This window comes from Naegleria gruberi (assembly GCF_000004985.1).
Source record: "Naegleria gruberi genomic scaffold NAEGRscaffold_14, whole genome shotgun sequence".
NCBI classification, from domain to species: Eukaryota; Heterolobosea; class Eutetramitea; order Acrasida; family Naegleriidae; genus Naegleria; species Naegleria gruberi.
Window position 1 is genome coordinate 640,024 of NW_003163313.1, and position 19,038 is coordinate 659,061.

The following is a 19,038-nucleotide window of genomic DNA, read 5'->3' on the forward strand; positions in this document are numbered from 1 at the left end:
GATGAAACTGTACTTCAAAACAAAAAACAAAAACAGCACCAAAAATTAACAAGTTTTAATGATTTTGTGGAAATGATTAATTACATTTCTGATAAAAGCAAATTAAATACAAGCAAAAATGATGAAAAATAATTGATTTTTGAATAAGCTTGGTTGATCAGATAGACTTACTATGTTTTGTTATCATCTCAATTTAAATTGTGAGAGCATTGATTTAAATTAATTTGTTGAATGGAGGAAAAGTTCAATAAATTAATTAATTTGACAACTGCCTCCATAGATAAAAGGTTGCTCCTCAAATCAATCGATTCTATATTTGGATTGTATTTGTGTATCATTAAGATATTTCTCAGAATTGACTCACAAAGTAAAGGATGCCAAATTGTCAAGTTACTTCCTCTATAATTAATTGATGGTAACTTGAGAATCACATTATTTCTAAATTTATAGAATGCTCCATCTTCACCCTTCCCAATTTTAAAGAGTTTCGAACATGCTGATAATATTTTAGAAGCAGATTTCAAATCCAGGCGAATATTTTCAAGTTCCAACTTTCTGAAATTATTGTAAGGCTCCAATTTGTTTGCCAATAATTCAATGGACTTGTTTGTTATATTGGTATTTGATAGATCAAGTTCTAATAAATTTTGGGGTTTTTTTAAATATTTTAAAAATCCACTCATTCCACAATCAGTTATTGGCGTGGATTTAATGTATAGCTTTTCTAAATTTGGGATACTCTGTGATAGACCCACCAGAAATGAATCATTTACATCCATTATGTTGCTAAGATCCACATCCTTCAAATTGGCCAATTTATGAATTAAAGAAGAGCAAAGTTTTGTGTTGAGAGTATGTCTGCAATTATTTGAATTTGATAGAGATAGATCTATAGATGTAAAAGGTGTTATATCTATCAATCCTGAGTCTATTGCTCCATTCAGAAGTGATAATAACCTGTTTAATTCCGATTTGGTGAGATGAATCTTATTGTTTTCGTTTTGTTTGATTTTGAAGAATAATCCATCTTCGGAATCATCACAACCAATATTTTTCAAAATTAAATTAATATTGTCCATAGGAAGCTGATTTTCCATTGTAGAATCTTGGTTATTTGTTCGAGCTTGTGGATGGTAATAATTATTGAATTGTGACTGGTTAAACTTACGAAATAGGTGTTGGATGATTATTTGTGCTCTTTTTGCGGTTGAAGAAGCAAAAAGGTCAAGCAAGGCTTCATGAGTTACTTCCATTTTTTGTATTTTAAAATTCTAGTTGCTCTTATCAGAGTGTATTTACATAATCACTGCTCTGTTCACACTCTTTTTCGGATAAGTCTTTAGTATCAGTCTACCAAGCAGAACAACATGCAGAATCTAAGGTTCACACAAGGATTCCCAAAGCCCCACCGTCGTTAAGCAACGTAAACTTCAACCATTAACTAATCGTACTGAGTGTGAGAGAGAATAACCATCATACGGCTCTTCCTACACTAAGGTAGTATACACAAAGGTTGTTCATCATTAATAACAGCAATCAACCTCTTGAGGTTGAGTGATGGTATTTTTTTCTTGTGCAAATAAAAAGATTTATTCTTATGGTTTTTAAATAAATAAAAGAATAATTTATTGGGATATGCTTTCAACTACCCTATTGGCATATCAAAATGATTATTTAGTTTCAAAATTGACCTTCAAGCCCAAATCGTTGGCGTTAACAACAATGGAAGCAATCTTAACAGCTTTTTGAGCAGCATCTTCCAGATTGTCAGCAGGAATAACACGAATTCCACTCTTGGCCAAAATATCCTTAGCTTGTTGGACATTAGTACCTTGCAAACGAACAACAACAGGAGCTCTTAATTCAGTTTCCTTCATAGCATTAATTAAACCTTGAGCAATAAGGTCACATCTCATAATACCACCAAAAATGTTAACAAGAATAGCTTGCACATGATGGTCATCGTTCAAAATTTTAAGAGCTTCAACAATTTGATCTTGGGAAGCACCACCACCGACATCCAAAAAGTTGGCTGGATCACCACCATATAATTTGATAATATCCATGGTTGCCATGGCTAAACCAGCACCATTGACAATACAACCAATATTACCATCAAGACCAATATAATTCAAATCATATTTAGCAGCACGAACATCACGAGGATCTTCTTGAGTGATATCTTTAAGTGCAAAAAGTTCTTTTTGACGGAAGAAAGCATTGTCATCAATGTTAACTTTAGCATCTGCACAAATAACTTTTCCGTCAGCAGTTTCAATGAGAGGATTAATTTCCAAAAGTACAGAGTCTGTCTTCATAAACAAATTGTACAATTTTGTAATTTGGTCAACAGCTTGGTCAAGCAATTCATCACGGAAACCCAATTTACGAGCTAAACCTTCAGCTTGTGATTTGTGCAATCCTTCCTTTACACTAATAGGAATTGTATGAATTTCTTCAGGACTTTCTCTAGCAACATCTTCAATGGCCATACCACCTTGGGTACTACCAATTAATACAGGTCCACCAGATTGACGATCCAAAAGAATAGCCAAGTATAATTCTCTACGAGCATATAATCTTTCTTGAACATAAACCTTGTTACATGGTTTACCTTCAGCACCAGTTTGTTTTGTAACTAGTACTTGTCCTAACATCTTTGATACGTAATCTTCAGCTTCTCCAATTGAAAGAGCCTTTTGAACACCTCCTTTAAGTCCACTCTTAAATTTACCTCTACCTCTACCACCAGCTAACACTTGAGCCTTGACAATATAATCGACATGATTTCCCAATTCAGTGCAGGCCTTCTTGGTTTCTGTTGCACTTGTTAGCACTTTGCCTCTTGGAACGGAAATATCATAACTTCTGAACAAATCTTGTGCTTGGTATTCGTGGAGATTGAGAAGACGTTTTTGTGTTGTGTTGGTTGAGATTTGAGAGAGGTTCTTTTTGCCCAATACTCTAAAGATACGATTGGATGATGATGAGAACATTTTTTGTTGTTGTTTTTTGTTGTTATTCAAGAATCCCGTTAGCGTATGATAAAGAGGAGCTTTCTTCGCCTTTTCTTACAAAGTTTTTAGGGCATTGTCGTCATCATTGAGAAACTTCATTTTTGCTTGTTTCACGAAAGTATGCACCTATCAAAGCACATTAGGTGATAGGATATTGTTTTTTTATCAGTCTTAGAATTAAGAGTTAATTTTGCCTTTTATCTTGTTTTTCAAAACTTAAAACATGGTTATTGTCGTGCAACTTTTAAAATCAATGATATAAACTTCGTCAAATCAATTATAAAAAAATGAAAATCTCCATTGCTGTGGTTGGTAGTGGCTTGAGTGCCTTGTCTCTTGTTAAGAAATTAATTTCTAATCCAAAATCTTCCTCACTTGTTGATGGAATCACACTCTTTGAAAAATCTAGAGGAGTTGGAGGACGAATGGCAACGAGAAGAGCAACATTGGATGGAAAAACGGCTTATTTCGATCATGGAGCACAATATTTCACAGTCAGAAGTGAACAATTCAAGGAGCAAGTAAATCAATGGATCGATCAGAAACAAGTAATTTTATGGGATGATCCTATTGTATCATTAGAGAATGACATGACAATTAGGACAAAATCCGCCCAACTTGGCAGTTTGAGTGATAATAACTCTAACGACTTGATTTCAAGATATATTTCAACAAGTAATGGTATGAATGCTCTTTGTAAATCAATGAAATCAGAGATTTTAGACACAGCCAAAATTTCAAATGTTTATGTCAATTTTGAAATGGAAAAACTTGTGAAAACAATCTCAAAAGACATCAGTGGAAAGTGGAAAGTTGGGCTAGTTGACTCGATTTATGAACAGTTATTCGATTTAATAATACTTAGTTGCCCTCCAGAACAAACAGCACAATTACTTCAAACAACAGAGCATCCAACCAATTTGTTAACTAAAGTTGAGAAAATGGAAATGTATCCATGTTGGTCAATGATGATTTCTTTCCCAACAAAACTTAATCAATCAACCATTAAGGGAGGAGCATTTGTTAATATGGATAATTGTTCTATATCTTGGATATGCAATCAATCAAGCAGAAACAATGAGCAACAAGATAGAGAGATGTGGGTTGTTCATGCTTCCAAATACTGGTCTTCTACCAATTTAGAAAAATCCAGTACTGAAGTTCAACATATTCTATTCAATGATTTTATGAAACTATTAGAACGTTTTGAAAACAAGAATGGGTCTGAAATTATTACACAAGCTGCTGATCATGTCAATGTTCATAGATGGAGATATTCTATTCCATTTTCAACAAATTCAACCTACTCTGTAAGTGAATGGTATAATGATGGAATTGCCTGTATTGGTGATTGGACACAACAGGGAAGAGTCGAAGGGGCTTACTTAAGTGGAGTTGAAATGGCTGATTTCTTAATTTCAAAATTGTAGTTTATTTCAGTTTGTTTTTTAATAATTTAATTCTTCTTCAATAAAGCTTCAACACTTTCACGGAAAACTCTAGTATGGACATCAACATCTTCTTCAGTATGGTTAACACAAATTAAAGCCATGTTGTGGAATGGTGTCATCAAAATACCACGATTAAGGGCATACAAGTGCATATATTGGTCCAATTCAAAGTCACAAACAGCAGCAGCTTCTCCACCATTGACTGGTTCGGTTGGTCTAAACCAATATTCAGTACGACAACCAAGACGTTTAACAATCCAAGGTAAATTGAAATCAGCAATAACCTGCTCAACACCTTCACAGAATTTCTTTGCCAGAGCAATGGTATATTCATAATTTTCTGGTGTAAGAATATTTTCCAATGTTGCACGCATTGCAGAAACTGAAAGAGCATTACCAGCCAAAGTACCACCAATACCACCAACATCAATACCTTCAAGTTGAACAGTTTCAGATAAACGTCTGGCAACTTCGTGACTCAAACCATAAACAGCAGTTGGAACACCACTACCAATAGCCTTACCAATAGTGAACAAATCTGGCTTTAATCCTAATTCCTTAGTCAAACCTCCTGGACCAGCAGAGATGGTATGAGTTTCGTCGATAATCAAAAGAGTACCATATTTAGTAGTGAGTTCACGGAGCTTATCTAAAAATCCTGGTTGTGGGAGAACAATACCAATGTTTGTCATGGCTGGTTCACACAAAACAGCAGCAACATCACCAGGAGCCAAAGCTCTTTCCAAAGCTTCAACATCATTAAATTCAACAACCTTTGTGGTATTTGTTGGATTGGTTTGTGGACCAATATTTGTAGCACGACATTCAGCAGTAACACCATCATCAGCAAGGGTGACAAAAGCTTCATCAACAGTTCCGTGATAGCAATAGTTGAAAACAAGGATCTTTGGACGTTTGGTAATATGTCTAGCAATACGTAAAGTGAATCTGTTGGCATCAGTTGCAGAAACAGCAACTTGCCAGTATGGAAGACCAAAACGCTTCTTTAAATCATCACCAACCCAAATTGCATTTTCGTTTGGTAACATATAAGTAATACCATTATTTAATTGTTTTGAAACAAAATCAACGACAACATCAGGAGAGTGGCCAGTCATGGAACCAGTATCACCAAGGCAAAAATCGATAAATTTAACATCATCCAAGTCGGTAAAGTGACCTCCTTTAGCTTGTTTAACAAACAATGGATGACCACCAGTCCACTTCTTCATCCAGTGCATTGGTACACCATCAAGAAGAGAGTTCTTAGCTCTTTCAAAGGCGTCACGACACTTTGGGTGATTCTTCAAGAACAAAGCTTCTTCTTCAGCATAGAGCTTCTTGAGATGTTCTCTATCGATTTGAACAAGTTGTTGAGACATTCGCGGCGAGAGTGTTTGGAGATTTTTTTTGGTCGATTCGGTGGAACAATTGTTTACAATTTTTCAAAACCGATTCTTCCAATATAAAATGCCTACACATCAGCCAAGCGCAAGTTTCTCCAACCACGAATCTCTGGAGATCTCTAACCCGCAAGTCTTGCCATCCACTCCAATTGCTGTTGATTGCGAAGAAAGCAATTTTTTCCAAGACCACAAGAAAAATCCATCTAAACATTATGTAATTGTTATGGTAGGATTGCCAGCTAGAGGAAAATCCTACATTGCCAGACAGCTAACCAAATATTTGAACTGGTTGAATATTGATTGTTCAATTTTTAATGCTGGAGAGAAAAGAAGAGAAATGCTAGGAGCTGGGCAATCTTCTTTCTTCTGGGATAAGAACAATTCAGAAGGGCAAGAACAAAGAAAGAGGATTGGTCTTGTTACTCTTCAAGAGTTGATTGATTGGTTAATGTTGGATGAAACTGAAAACGAGGAATCCTCAAAGAAAATGAAATATGGTGGTGGGAATTGTGCTGAGGAATATACAAAAAGAGAGATCAAATGTGCAATTTTTGACGCAACAAACACAACCAGAGAACGAAGACAAATGATTATTGATCATTTGACAGACAAAAATCTACCAAGACCTTTGGAGCCAAATCATATTATTTTTGTGGAATCTATCTGTAACAATCCACAAATTATTGAAGCCAATGTAAGGGATATTAAAATCAAGTCTTCAGATTACAAAGGTGTTTCTGCAGAACAAGCAATTAACGATTTTATGCAAAGAATCAAAGCCTATGAACAAGTATATGAAACTATTTCAGACGATGAGGAAAAGAGATTAAGTTATATTCAAATGATAGATATTGGTAAAAAATTCATCCTTAATAGAATTGGTGGATATGTACCTGGAAAAATTAATCAGTGTTTAATGAACATTCATTTAGCTCCAAGAGTAATATGGCTTTCAAGACATGGAGAAAGTATGGATAATACAATGGGATTGTTAGGAGGAGATTCAAACTTGACTGAAAAAGGTCAATGCTATGCTAAAGTATTATATAGATTTGTTAAGAGGATGCAAGAAGAGAGAAGGAATCAAGAAATATCAATCGAAAAACCACAATTGGACAATATGATGGTTTGGACTAGTCTTTTAAAAAGAACACAACAGACATCCTTCCATTTTAAACATGATGAAAACTTCAAAGTTGTTCGTTGGAGATGCTTAAATGAGCTAGATGCTGGCGTTTGTGAAGGAATGACATATGAAAGAGTGAAAGAAGAGCTTCCTCATGAATATGAGGCCAGAGAGGCTGACAAATTCAGATACAGACCACAAAACGGAGAAAGTTATTTAGATATGATTTATAGAATTGAACCAGCCATTGCTGAACTAGAAAGACAGAGATGCCCTCTTTTAATAATTGGTAGGTTTATTTTAGGTTTAATTTTCAATTAATCAATACTCTCAAAAAGGTCATCAAGCTGTAAATCGTATATTGTATTCATATCTCACTGGACTACGTCCAGAAACTTGCACAAGACTTCCAATTCCATTAAACACAGTTATTGAAATAATCCCTAACGCATATGGGGTGGAGGAAAAGAGATACGATTTAAATCAAGAGGTACAAAAAGAATACGAATTAATTATGTCTCAAAAGAAATAATTTAATTTTTGGTCTCTTTTGAAATTTGTAAGGGAATTGGAAGATTTCTTCTCATCATCATTTTGCTTTTTTTACATTCAGTTATTACACAAAGAGTGTGGAACCAATTATTAAATATTCCCTTATTATAGTTTCTCTTATTCTTGTTAACGTATTCATAAGTTGTTTGACCAGAAGAAATTAGAAACGAATGGAACACACTTAATGATCCAACAAAAAATTGTGAAAGGAAAATGTAAATCATAATAATAATTCCTCCAATTGAATATCTTATTGAATTCGAAACCTTATCCAAAACCACATCATTCAAATTAAAATAATATATCCAAACTAGAACTGTGTGAGCCACACAAACCAAAATCACAAACCATGAAGTGATAGTGGTACTAAAAATAAATAATATGAATGATCTGTAGTTTCGTCTGCCAATACAAGTGCCAGTCCAAGGACAGTGATGATCAAACTTTTCTACACAATTATCACATCTCCTGCAATGAGAGGCCCTTGGGGGACGATATATTTCACACGTAGCACAGTATTTAAGCTCAACAACGTCCTTGCTGTTTAAATAAACTTTTTGGAAGGGTGGAGGTTCCATTTTTCTTGAATTGTTTTCGATTGCACCTGCAATGTTTTTGTCAAAGTATTTTCTTCTTGGAATAATGCCTGGATCCGTAAAGCTTGTATAGAATAGGCCAACCATCATCAATATAAATCCAATCAAAGGTAAAACTAACAACACAACCCCAACAGCAGGATGAATGAACAAAATAAAGTGTGGCATTATTACAGGGCCATAGGCTATTGCAGGGAGAAAAATTAAAACAAGTGTAATAATGAACAATTTTCTATCGGGCCCGAGAATCAATCTTCCTTGACAACAAAGTGTATTATTTCCTATCCATCCTTCATATAACTTTAATGTTGTGTTGGCTATGATGTTTGTGGCTTCGGAATGTTCTGCATCTTGCTTTTGTTCTAACGCGACTGTGCTCATTTTTACTCTGCACAAAAAAATGGGGAAACACGCACAACTAGTGATTGGACCTGCTGGCTCCGGAAAATCGACTTATTGCCAAACAATTCAAGAACATGGTAACAATACAAAGAGAGTTATTCATGTTGTAAATTTAGATCCTGCGGCTGAGGAGTTTAAATATCAATGTGCATTTGATATTCGTGACTTGGTAACATTGGAGGATGTCATGGAGGAGTTTCAACTTGGTCCGAACGGAGGTCTAGTTTACTGTATGGAATATTTAATGCAAAATTTAGAAGATTGGTTCTCGGAAGAATTGAGTGATTATGAGAATGACTATTTAATCTTTGATTGTCCAGGTCAAATTGAACTTTACAGTCATGTACCAATCATGCAGTTATTTGTAAAGGAGTTGGAACGAAGAGGATATAGGGTTTGTTGTGTCTATTGTATGGACGTACAATTTATAGAAGATGTTACAAAATATATCAGTGGTATTACCCAGGCCCTTTCTGCAATGATTCAATTCGAGACTCCTCATGTCAATATTTTCACAAAATGTGATACTCTAAAAGGAAATAAGGAAAGATCAAACATTTTAGAAAAGCTAAAAGTTCCTGACAAAACTGAGCTTCTCTACGCTTTAGAGAAAGAAACCAATCCCCATAAGAGAAATTCATCTTTCTCCAAACTCAATCATGCAATTGTTTCATTAATTGACAACTTCAACATGGTTGGATTTCTTGAATTGGATATTACTGATGAAGAATCGATAGAATACATCCTCTCCTATGTTGATATGACTATTCAGTATGGTGAAGATGAAGAGGCAAAGGAACCAAAAGAAGAAACAGAAGAAAGCACTCAAGATGAATAAATTAATTCATCAGGTTAACTTTTTACTACGCTCTTTTTACTACATTGATTCCACCTGATGTGACTGTTCCAGTGAACCAATTTGCATGGTGATTGTATTTTGATATCTGACTGTTCCTGTTTGTGTAAGTTAGATCCTGATATTGGATCTTTACAAATATCACAAAGAACCTTAACGCCACCAGCAAATTGTTGAAGCTCAGTTGCTAGTTCAGGTGTTATATCCGAAATATTTGAATAATTTCTGTGAATATGTAAGAGTTCTTTCTTTAGAGTCTCATTCATTGGTAATTTTGGTAATGGTAGAGTATAAAGGAGAAGAGACATGATAATATCTAGCTTTGGAGTTTTGTAAAAAGGATATTTGGTTGAACTCGCATCTAAATGGTCTTTGATCATCTTGTACATTTCTAATTCTTTCATATTGTTGATAAGATCAAAGAAAATATACTTGTGTTGTACGCATGTGGACAATTCATTCAATAAGGTATCACAGAATGAAAATAATAAATCTCTAACAACTCTGGATTTTGACTCCAAACCAGTAGGATTGTACATTATTGATGGAACACTGTACATACACGACTGTATTTCAGGATCTGTTTCTCTTTCATAATCTTCTAACCTTATAATCTGATCCATGTATTCATTAAGAGTTGTTGCCTTTAGCAATTGTTCTCTTCTTGTTGGTAGATAATCATTCAATAAAAATAGACAAAATCGTCTCCAACTCATAGATGCATTTGATTTGAAGAGACGATAAAACATTGAACTTGCATTTTCAGAAGGTCTCATTGTAAAGTATCCACGCTTATTATTTGTTTGCTTGTCTATCAAAATCATGGCCTCATACAATTTCTCAACTGAAACCCAATAGGATGGATACTTGAATCTTGCAACATCCAATAATAAAACCATATCTTCATCAGGATTATATCCTCCAATAGGACTGAAGTGGCCATCACCTGTTTGATCTAGTGCTTTTCTTGAAAAGTTTACAACAATATGAAACTTTTGATGTTTACATGAATCAATAATATGCTGTCTAAATTGTTCAATAGTACTATTTCTGAATAACTGAACATCAAGTCCAGAACAAACAGAAAGGCACCAAAATTGTTCCATCTGCAAACCTTTGGTTAATACTTGGTCTCCAGAAACACAACAATTCATTAACAGATTTTCATCATAATATCTCCAAACACCTTTCCAAACTTGATTTGGATCACATTGTAAAGCATTTAAAATCATACTTAAACTTCCTAACCCGCAAAAAGCAGGTTCTTGTTGGGTGTGGAACTGTTCAGCTAATGAAAAATAATTTTCCATATATTGTTGTTTTAAACTTGATCTAAATAATTCTCTTCCTTTTTCCGAACTGAATGGTATTAATTTGTCAGATAATTTTCTCTTGTAAAACGAAACAGCACAAGTTGGTGCTGATTTAAAAGACCTCAAAACTTGAGTCGATTTAAATAAATTATTTGTCATTCCGAGTTATTGAACAATTTTTCAATACAGCATATGCGACTGGATGAATGCTATTTTTTTAAAATTTGAAAATGCAAAATGGACTCCATCACGCTTTCAATCAATCGAAAAAAAAAAATGATTCAAAATTTTAAAGTTCATTCCGAAGAAGACTTTTTCGATAATGGAGAGGAAGAGGTTCTAAATTTCTACAAGATGAGGTTTGTTGATCATTATTTTGATGACAATTATAACCTTTAAAGCCGAAAATTAAAACAAGATACTCACAACATTTATGCTAGACTGCAATCAATTAAAGAAGATTCTAATTTTGTTTCCTACGTTTTTAAGTAAGCATTCAATTAATCTTTTTGTTCATAATTTCAAAGAATTTATTCACTAGTACCAAAATTTGCAAATTTGAGATGTGGATTGTGGTATCATCATAGTTTTGATTCAACTTGTTATTTTAAATCTACTGATGGACACAGTTATCATTGGCAATTTTCATTGAATAGATTGAATCTACATGTTTTAAAAACTGCCCTTAAGAAGGAATGTTTAATGATTGTTGACTCAACAAGAAAGGGAAAATTATTTCCTGATAGTTTTTCAAAAACAATTCCAATATGGTGCTGTGTTATGAATAAGGTATTGAGTTATTTAAAATTTGGAGAAAAAAAATCAAATCTTAAACTTCCAACATGGGTTCATGATACAGAGAAAATTCAAATTGAAGAAAGGTTAGAGAGCTGGGTTGATTTTGTTTTAAATAGTGGTCTAGATTTGAAAGAATTTATTGAAATGTATACTAAACCTCTCCAATGTGTTTGGATAAGCAGAAGAACAGAATTGGAAAATACCTCCAAGTTTTCTCTCGAAGGGTTAGATTTTATTCCTATTATTTTAGTGAGTGCAAGTGATCCAGATCATCCAATCAAAACAACTAGTTGGGTTTATATTCAAGGTGAGTTTTATAATATTTAATTATTGATTTTCCCAATTAGGTGCCGGAGATGATCATGGTATGTTTTACACTCTTAACTGTTTTAGTATAACTATTTTACAGAGTCTTGGGCTATGGGGCTAACACCACAATTATTTTGGAATAACCACTCTGTAATACTCTCTCAAAATGTGCACAATGGAGATGAATGTAAACAAGTTATCAACAAAATACTAGAAAATGAAAGGAAAACATCATCAATATCTGATTCTCAACATTTACATGATTCCTGCGCCATATCAAGTCTTCATATCGACACAACAGAAAATTCAAATAATCTACTAGCTGTTAAAATTGGAAATTCTAATCTTTTAATTGGAAATTATTCTAATTGTGAGTACTTACCATTATTTTAATTTAACAATGGCTGCATCTATTAGTTTCCTCATTCCAAAGTCTTAATAGGCATTTTGAAACGAATTTAAACCAATCTGTATTTATTTGCTGTTGTGATACAGATATTGAACTCTCACGTGGAAAATGTGTTTTCCTTATTGATAGTAAGAAGCACAAGAGGGGTTTGGAAGAAGTTTTAGGTGAAATTCTATATTTTATAGAACAAGAATTGGAAAAGGAAATGAATGTGTATGTACTTGGAAGGACTGGAAAGAATGAAGAAATTGTTGTTGGATTGGCAGCGATGTGCTCTCTTTTCGATTCAGACAGTAAGTATTCCATTTTCAAATATTTGATTAGTTTTATTTCTGAAAAGATAATTTCGAAAAAAACAAACAAAATAGAGATTACACAAGGCAACATTTATGTGATAAACAAATGATAAGAAAGAAATTAATGTACATACAATCATTTATTAATGATGCATCTCCTTCCAGGAGCATGATGAAATCCCTCAACAGACATTTACTCTCTTAATAAAAACCATTCAAAAAAAATGAGTGAAAACAAACTTGTGCTGCCATCCATTTCTGGTATGCAAATAGAGTCACGTACTGAAAAATCTTTCCCAACGGATTTTTCATCCAAAGTTAATGTTTGTATTTTCGGATTTTCAAAAGAGCAAAAGGAACCTTCCAAGACATGGCAAAAAATATTTGCTGATTTAAAACGTGATGGGGATTGGAAAGAGAAGGATATTGACTTTAATGTATTTCCTTTGTTAGTACGTTTTGAAATTTTTAGTAATTAATTATTCTTCTTTTAGCCTGAAATGTATTGGTTATTGGCAAGGTAAATTTACATTTTTATTATTTATTTGACTTTAGAATAGAGGAATTTTTGAAGCTGTAAGATATGGGACTGTGGATCAAATTATTAGAGAAAGAACCTATTTGATTCACACAGACCAAGTTAAATTTAGACAAAGTTTACAAGTAGATTCAGATGAAAAAATCCTCATAGCTGCATTCCAAAAAGATGGAACTTTACTTTACAAATCAACTGAAGGTTCTTATGAAGCAAGCAGAGGAGAGGAAGTGATTGGAAAATTTAATGAATTATTATAAATTATATTTTAATATTATTATTACTATCTACACATAAAGCTCTGTACAGGCTTCCAAGAATTGATCAAAAGTAAAAGTAGCTTGTCCGTTTCTGTAAAAGTCTTTTGGTTGGAAAATATTTCTGACAATACCAACATAAACACAAAGTTCAATGTATCCATCAAAATTTAAAGATCCCTTTTTTTGTGTATCAACAGTTTGGAATATCTTTTGCAACACAATTGGTGAAATTCTGTAGCCTGACTGAGCAAGTGCTCGTGAGATTTCATCAAAAGATAAACTTCCAGACTTGTCAGTATCTACAAACTCAAATCCTTGCTTCATTTGAAGTAAATATTGATGTAATTGCATAAATTCCTCAAAATCAATTTCAGCATTATTATTCCTGTCAAACATTTTAATTAATCTTTTTGCACCTGTCAAAATTCTTGTACCTCATTCAATTAATAAAGACTTACATCTTTCACTGAAGACTTTTCCTGTAAATTCAGATCCTGGTTGAGTGAGTGCTTTTTGAAGCTCTATCCAAGTAATTTTTCCAGATCTATCCAAATCAACAGCATCAAAAAACGGTCTAAGTGGGTGAGATTGCATTTGTGGTTGATAAATACCATATTGTGATTGTTGATGGTTTCCGTATTGTTGTGGTTGCTGTTGATAACCTCCTACTTGTGGTTGCTGTGGTGGTTGATTGTAACCTCCTACTTGTGGTTGTTGATAACCACCATATTGTGGTGGAGGTTGTTGGTAACCGCCATATTGTGGAGGTTGTTGATAGCCTCCTGTCTGTTGATAACCTTGAGGTGTGCCTTGTGGAGCTCTAAAGCTTTGATTCATTTTTTTTTATTTTAAATTAGAAGAAATTAGAAGGTTTATTCCTTACGTATTAAAATGCATTTTAATAAATTTACTTGATAGGAATGTTATTAATAAATTATTTACTCCACCATTCACTTGCACTTCCTTTATAACAATAAACATTTTCAATGCCTAATTCAGAAAGGGTTTGAGCAGCCATTTGTGCCCTTCCTCCTAATTTGCAATAGACAATAATCTTCTTAGAGATTGTTTCATCATCTCCAAAGATAGATTTTTTAGCTTTGGATGAAATAAAAGCATGTGAAACACCACCATAACCACTAGATGCAAGAGTAGAATCAGAGTGAACATTAGGTTTTTCAAATCCTTTACATTTTCAGTTGCTAATCAATTATTCACAACTTACCATATGTTTGTTTAAATTGCTTATTATCCAAGGTCAAAAAAGCAGGTCCTAAATCACCTACAGGTATGTTGTAAGCTGATGAATGAATTGGAGGAAGTTCAGATGAATTAAATTCTGATGGTTCTCTCACATCAATTAAAATAAAATCTTCTACCGGAGTCTTTTCCTTGATTAGTTGTTCAACTTGTTGCTTTGTAATAAAACTGAATTGCATATTAATAGAGGATGTATTAAATCTCCTAATGGTTCCAGTATTTATGATCAACGATTTGGAATTTATTTTAAGAATTGGTGTGGTTAAGTGTTTGAACATTTTTTTGTATTAAAAGGTACTTTAACAATAGAGAATCATCAAGCACTTATTTGTGAACGATTCTTTGTCTTCAACAACTCTTGAAAAACTTTACAATAAATAAATATTCACCTTGAACCCATTTCTTTAAAACAATCTTACTTGCGAAACCTCCATTCTCTTCAAGACTAAGCAATTTCATAACCTCTTGAGGTCTATTATCTTCAATAAGAACGAAATAAAAAACACCATCTCTTGACAAAATGTCCTTAATCATTGGAATGAATTTATCAATAACTTCTCTGCCATCAATACCACCTGCATAGGCTGCTCTGACGTCATTATGTCCCATTTCGTATTGTTCGGATGGAACATATGGTGGATTAAATATAAGTAAATCTATTTTGTTCTTCATTCTTTGTTTAAATGCTGAATGAAAATCGGTAAGGACAACATCACAACAAATTGGGACTTGTTGTGGTGTTATCTTATTATTTTCCAATGTTTTTCTTGTCATCAAAGCAGCATTTGGATTAATATCGGAGCAAAGTAATAAAAATGAATAAGATGCATTCATTAATTGATGATTATTGTTTAATAATTTATAAAGAAATGTTGTAACATATCCACTTCCGCTTCCTATTTCAAGACAACATTTTAATCCACATTTCGAATTGAGTAAATGATTTACAATATAATCTTTTTCCAAAGCATCCACTAACAAATAAGTATCATCATTAAATTCATAAACAAGTTTGAAATCGGAAGTTTTCATGTGGCCCATATTGGGGTCGTTGATACTTTTTGGCATTTTTATTAATAATAATTGCAAATATTGTAAATTATCCACAACACCCTTTCTTCCCACTTGTAGGAGAGGTGTTATTTGAAGGATTTTGAAGTTGAGATATTGGTACTAGTCCAACATTACTTGGTTTAATTTCAGAGTTTTTAGCCTTTCTTTTTTCAAATTCTTCTACAATAGTGTCAAAAATAACATCAATATTCACTCCATCCTTTGAACTTGTTACAAAATGTTTGAATACAACTCTATGTGATGACGTGAATTCCTCTACTTGTCTTTCAGATATTACAGATTTTCCAAGATCAGATTTAGTACCAACTAGTATAATGAAACAATCCTCTGCTGGAGCACTCGTTTCCAATTTATGCACCCATTTAGAAACATTTTGAAAGGTTCCTTCCTCAATCACACTATAACAAACAAGTGCTACATTTGTGTGACGGCAGTAGAAAGAGCTATTCCATTTGAATGAATATTTAATGAACGAATACTAACCTCAAAGAATCATATCTTTCCTATTGATGAGTTAAATGATCAAGAATTTTCAATTAGCGTCAAATCTTACCTGACCAGCTTTGATGATTGATTTAGATGAATTTTAAAGCAATTACTAACCAGTATCCCAAAGTCCTAATTCTAAATGTTTTCCGTTTTTTGTTGGAATGGCTTTCTTCAAACATGTTAATAAATTCTTTCTCTCAAATACCTACTTTAAAGAATGAAGCGCCAATAGTGGATCTTGTATTTCCGAATGTATTATTTAAAAATCTAACCAACTTTTGATCATTGTAGATTTTTACTCGTTGATGACTTACCAAACTGATTTTTCTTAGAATATTTAAATTATTTAAAAATCATACCTGGTCTACTACAGTGTTATTGTATTTACTATTAATCCCTACCTTTCCTACACCACTGTCACCTGTTTTATTGGTTACTCAATCAGGATTTGTTTTAAACGTACCAAGCATGACAACTTTGATGTCCACTCCTTCATTCTTTTTGCTCATTTTTTAAAAAATGTCTAACGTTGTCTTTCATTGTTCGATAGTAAAATTGCCAGATGAAACTGTGGTTGAAAACTCCTTTGATATTGATAAACCAATACACGCCCAACTCGGAAATGGGCAATTAAAGTTTTTAGATATGGAAGAAAAACTTAGTGTGATGAATCCAGGAGAAACATGTGAGATTTTAACATTAGGAGAGGATCTTGTTAAATATAAAATTTCCATCAAACTATTACGAAAATATTCGAGTGATGGCAATGCTACGGAATGGGATTATTCAGATGAAGAGAGCTACAATATAGCTCTAAACAAAAAAGAAGATGGCAACTTATTCTTCTCTCAAAATAAGAATATTTCAGCTTCCAGATGTTATCGAAGCGGAATTAAACATGTGAGAAGGATCTCCAAATTGAAATGGGATTTAAATAATAGAAAGGCTAGGGATTTGTTGATCACTCTGTTCAATAATCTACTCACATGTGAGTTAAAACTTAAAAGATACTCGAATGTTGTAAAGTTTAGTACTGAATGTCTTGATAATATCGGAGAAAATGTTAAAAGTTATTACAAAAGAGGTGAGGCAAATATGAATGATGGAAATTATTCTTTGGCTAATGAAGATTTCAGAAAAGCTAAAGAGCTGCTACTCACAGTTGATTCAAATGCTGAAATTTCTGTAATCAGTAAGGTTATTACAGGCTCTCCTAAGACTATTGCAGCAGATATGTACGACAAGATGATCAAACTATTAGATTCGTCAATTCAAAAGTGCACTAAACTGGATCAAGATTACAATCAAAACATGAAAAACATGTTTAAAAAGATGTTTTAATTTAAGGACATTTTTTTGCTAAACATTGAGCAGCACCCATTTCATCAAACTCTGATTTAGAAATCCACATAGATTGAAAAGATCCTAAACTAGCAAGTATTGATCCACCAATGAATGAAGCATACTTTCTTTCTTGTAGTTGAGCCACTGCTGTTTGCATTGTTGATTGGGTTGAGGAGTTACCCATAGATGTGGAAAGTGTGTGAATATTTGCAGATATTTTTGTGTTGAGTGGATGTTTAACTTTAACATTATTTGGCGCCATTCTTATTAATTCGTGTTCATACCTTGTTGGTACACCAGGAATTAATGTATTTCCACCAACTAACAAAATATTTGAATATAATTCCTTCCTAAGATCCACGTCACATTTGTTGATAGAATCACATGTCAATTTTGCAAGTCCATATTCATGGTTGAATAAACGTTCACAAATTGAGAATCTTTCAAGACCAATTTCAATATCGTTTCCATCATTTAACTCAAAGCTCACAAGTGGTGTGTTTCCTGTTTGAACAGCTCCATCCTCTGATGCTCTTAGTAGATTGATCTTCATGTCTCCAACAATTCTGTTGATTGAATAATCATTAAAAGATTGTGTTAATCCGTCAATATGGTGTTCTACAATTTTAGTGGATTTGGAGCTTGGTTGTTGAGAGCTTCTTTGCTTAGTAAATTGATGAGGAGCAAGGATGTCCTTACCTCCCCTCTTTGTTTTAACTAGATTTCTTAGATCTTCGTCCAATACTTTTCCACAAACTTTAGTAGTTTTGATTGTGCTTTGACGAAGAGCCAAACCGTCATGCACAGATGTGACAGTTGTAGCATTATGACCACTGTCAACAACTAGGGCTGTGTATTTTCCATTTGCAAAACAGCTTAAAACTGGTTGTTTGGACAAGAAAAAACTTGGAATATTACATTTCTCAAAAACTAGAGATGCTAACTTTTCTCTTCCTGATGAAGAACAAAGAGGATCTTCTGACATTAAAAGTGGGTGTTCGTTCGGTTTCACACCTAGTCTTTCGTCATAAATATAATTTAAAGCCTTCTCAAAATAATCAATGTTTTGAACTAAACTTCAATAAGTCAAATAATAATAAATTATCAACATACTCTCTCCAGTATCTGAATTAAAGATGTTTTGTACTTCCATGCCAGGCCTTGCGAAGGAAATTTCCTTGTTACCCACATAATAGCTAGAAATTTTTGATTTATCATCACTGTCAAATACAGTACCAATCACCTAGTAATGTTGGTTAGAAATAGAATCTCGGAAAACTTACTGATGGGATGATCGCCTTTGGATTTTCTTCTCCTGCAAATCCAGCTTTAATTGTGTGAGTACCGACATCAATAACAACGGCTCCAACCTCGTCTCCACCAAAAGTGTTCATGATTGTTGTTTGATGATTTAATAATTTACACTATAGTTGATTGTTGCAGAAAATTGAGACGACCCACTAGTGTGTAGTTCTTGGGTGTATTTTTTATTTATTTTTATCTTAAAAAATTTAAATCAAATGAGTATGCAGGATGTTGGTGCAA

The 19,038-nt window shown here is 33.3% G+C and overlaps 12 protein-coding genes across 12 annotated transcripts; 3 read left to right on the forward strand and 9 right to left on the reverse strand.

Annotated features, from left to right (window-relative positions):
* Positions 1-1,606: 1,606 nt before the first annotated feature.
* On the reverse strand, positions 1,607-2,996 carry NAEGRDRAFT_79109 (succinate-CoA ligase (ADP-forming); the record flags this gene model as incomplete). Its single annotated transcript, XM_002679336.1, has 1 exon — positions 1,607-2,996. The coding sequence occupies one exon, from the start codon at positions 2,994-2,996 to the stop codon at positions 1,671-1,673; it is 1,326 nt and encodes a 441-aa protein (XP_002679382.1). The 3' UTR covers positions 1,607-1,670.
* Positions 2,997-4,434: 1,438 nt separating this feature from the next.
* NAEGRDRAFT_57548 (glutamate-1-semialdehyde aminotransferase) lies at positions 4,435-5,881 on the reverse strand. The gene has a single exon (XM_002679337.1). It carries the CDS (start codon positions 5,848-5,850, stop codon positions 4,474-4,476), a length of 1,377 nt encoding a protein of 458 aa, XP_002679383.1. The 5' UTR covers positions 5,851-5,881; the 3' UTR covers positions 4,435-4,473.
* Positions 5,882-5,935: 54 nt separating this feature from the next.
* NAEGRDRAFT_79111 (fructose-6-phosphate 2-kinase) lies at positions 5,936-7,661 on the forward strand. Its single transcript, XM_002679219.1, has 2 exons — positions 5,936-7,289; positions 7,339-7,661. The coding sequence occupies exons 1-2, from the start codon at positions 5,939-5,941 to the stop codon at positions 7,530-7,532; spliced, it is 1,545 nt and encodes a 514-aa protein (XP_002679265.1). The 5' UTR covers positions 5,936-5,938; the 3' UTR covers positions 7,533-7,661.
* A 25-nt stretch (positions 7,662-7,686) lies between these two features.
* On the reverse strand, positions 7,687-8,454 carry NAEGRDRAFT_3077 (uncharacterized protein; the record flags this gene model as incomplete). The annotated part of the gene is made up of 1 exon (XM_002679338.1): positions 7,687-8,454. A coding segment is annotated over one exon (768 nt), but the record flags the coding sequence as incomplete, so codon positions are not given.
* A 94-nt stretch (positions 8,455-8,548) lies between these two features.
* NAEGRDRAFT_79112 (ATP binding domain family protein) lies at positions 8,549-9,411 on the forward strand (the record flags this gene model as incomplete). The annotated part of the gene is made up of 1 exon (XM_002679220.1): positions 8,549-9,411. One exon carries the CDS (start codon positions 8,549-8,551, stop codon positions 9,386-9,388), a length of 840 nt encoding a protein of 279 aa, XP_002679266.1. The 3' UTR covers positions 9,389-9,411.
* Positions 9,412-10,140: 729 nt separating this feature from the next.
* NAEGRDRAFT_32272 (uncharacterized protein) lies at positions 10,141-10,878 on the reverse strand (the record flags this gene model as incomplete). Its single annotated transcript, XM_002679339.1, has 1 exon — positions 10,141-10,878. A coding segment is annotated over one exon (738 nt), but the record flags the coding sequence as incomplete, so codon positions are not given.
* A 117-nt stretch (positions 10,879-10,995) lies between these two features.
* NAEGRDRAFT_79113 (initiator tRNA phosphoribosyl-transferase) lies at positions 10,996-12,736 on the forward strand (the record flags this gene model as incomplete). Its single annotated transcript, XM_002679221.1, has 6 exons — positions 10,996-11,078; positions 11,121-11,207; positions 11,247-11,824; positions 11,865-11,882; positions 12,322-12,528; positions 12,576-12,736. 6 exons carry the CDS (start codon positions 10,996-10,998, stop codon positions 12,734-12,736), a joined length of 1,134 nt encoding a protein of 377 aa, XP_002679267.1.
* Positions 12,737-13,324: 588 nt separating this feature from the next.
* On the reverse strand, positions 13,325-14,159 carry NAEGRDRAFT_36065 (programmed cell death 6 protein). The gene is made up of 2 exons (XM_002679340.1): positions 13,785-14,159; positions 13,325-13,742 (listed from the first exon to the last, which is right to left on the reverse strand). Exons 1-2 carry the CDS (start codon positions 13,918-13,920, stop codon positions 13,354-13,356), a joined length of 525 nt encoding a protein of 174 aa, XP_002679386.1. The 5' UTR covers positions 13,921-14,159; the 3' UTR covers positions 13,325-13,353.
* Positions 14,160-14,207: 48 nt separating this feature from the next.
* Positions 14,208-14,845, reverse strand: NAEGRDRAFT_79115 (rhodanese homology domain-containing protein). The gene is made up of 2 exons (XM_002679341.1): positions 14,552-14,845; positions 14,208-14,511 (listed from the first exon to the last, which is right to left on the reverse strand). The coding sequence occupies exons 1-2, from the start codon at positions 14,763-14,765 to the stop codon at positions 14,261-14,263; spliced, it is 465 nt and encodes a 154-aa protein (XP_002679387.1). The 5' UTR covers positions 14,766-14,845; the 3' UTR covers positions 14,208-14,260.
* An 89-nt stretch (positions 14,846-14,934) lies between these two features.
* On the reverse strand, positions 14,935-15,654 carry NAEGRDRAFT_32258 (uncharacterized protein; the record flags this gene model as incomplete). The annotated part of the gene is made up of 1 exon (XM_002679342.1): positions 14,935-15,654. The coding sequence occupies one exon, from the start codon at positions 15,652-15,654 to the stop codon at positions 14,935-14,937; it is 720 nt and encodes a 239-aa protein (XP_002679388.1).
* A 31-nt stretch (positions 15,655-15,685) lies between these two features.
* Positions 15,686-16,658, reverse strand: NAEGRDRAFT_65557 (rab family small GTPase; the record flags this gene model as incomplete). Its single annotated transcript, XM_002679343.1, has 6 exons — positions 15,686-16,103; positions 16,144-16,163; positions 16,214-16,221; positions 16,464-16,467; positions 16,509-16,570; positions 16,613-16,658. The coding sequence occupies 6 exons, from the start codon at positions 16,656-16,658 to the stop codon at positions 15,686-15,688; spliced, it is 558 nt and encodes a 185-aa protein (XP_002679389.1).
* An 833-nt stretch (positions 16,659-17,491) lies between these two features.
* On the reverse strand, positions 17,492-18,887 carry NAEGRDRAFT_32125 (actin related protein; the record flags this gene model as incomplete). Its single annotated transcript, XM_002679344.1, has 3 exons — positions 17,492-18,564; positions 18,607-18,736; positions 18,777-18,887. The coding sequence occupies 3 exons, from the start codon at positions 18,885-18,887 to the stop codon at positions 17,492-17,494; spliced, it is 1,314 nt and encodes a 437-aa protein (XP_002679390.1).
* Between the last annotated feature and the right edge of the window lie 151 nt (positions 18,888-19,038).

Excerpts from the sequence above, each read along its gene's own strand:
- NAEGRDRAFT_79111 (XM_002679219.1), top strand. The coding sequence starts at position 5,939 with ATGCCTACACATCAGCCAAGCGCAAGTTTCTCCAACCACGAATCTCTG. Across the intron at positions 7,290-7,338 it reads ATGCCCTCTTTTAATAATTG|GTCATCAAGCTGTAAATCGT; the intron begins GTAGGTTTATTT and ends ACTCTCAAAAAG.
- NAEGRDRAFT_79115 (XM_002679341.1), bottom strand. The coding sequence starts at position 14,765 with ATGCAATTCAGTTTTATTACAAAGCAACAAGTTGAACAACTAATCAAG. Across the intron at positions 14,512-14,551 it reads GCAATTTAAACAAACATATG|GATTTGAAAAACCTAATGTT; the intron begins GTAAGTTGTGAA and ends GAAAATGTAAAG.
- NAEGRDRAFT_57548 (XM_002679337.1), bottom strand. The coding sequence starts at position 5,850 with ATGTCTCAACAACTTGTTCAAATCGATAGAGAACATCTCAAGAAGCTC.
- NAEGRDRAFT_36065 (XM_002679340.1), bottom strand. The coding sequence starts at position 13,920 with ATGCAATCTCACCCACTTAGACCGTTTTTTGATGCTGTTGATTTGGAT. Across the intron at positions 13,743-13,784 it reads AAAAGTCTTCAGTGAAAGAT|GTGCAAAAAGATTAATTAAA; the intron begins GTAAGTCTTTAT and ends GAATTTTGACAG.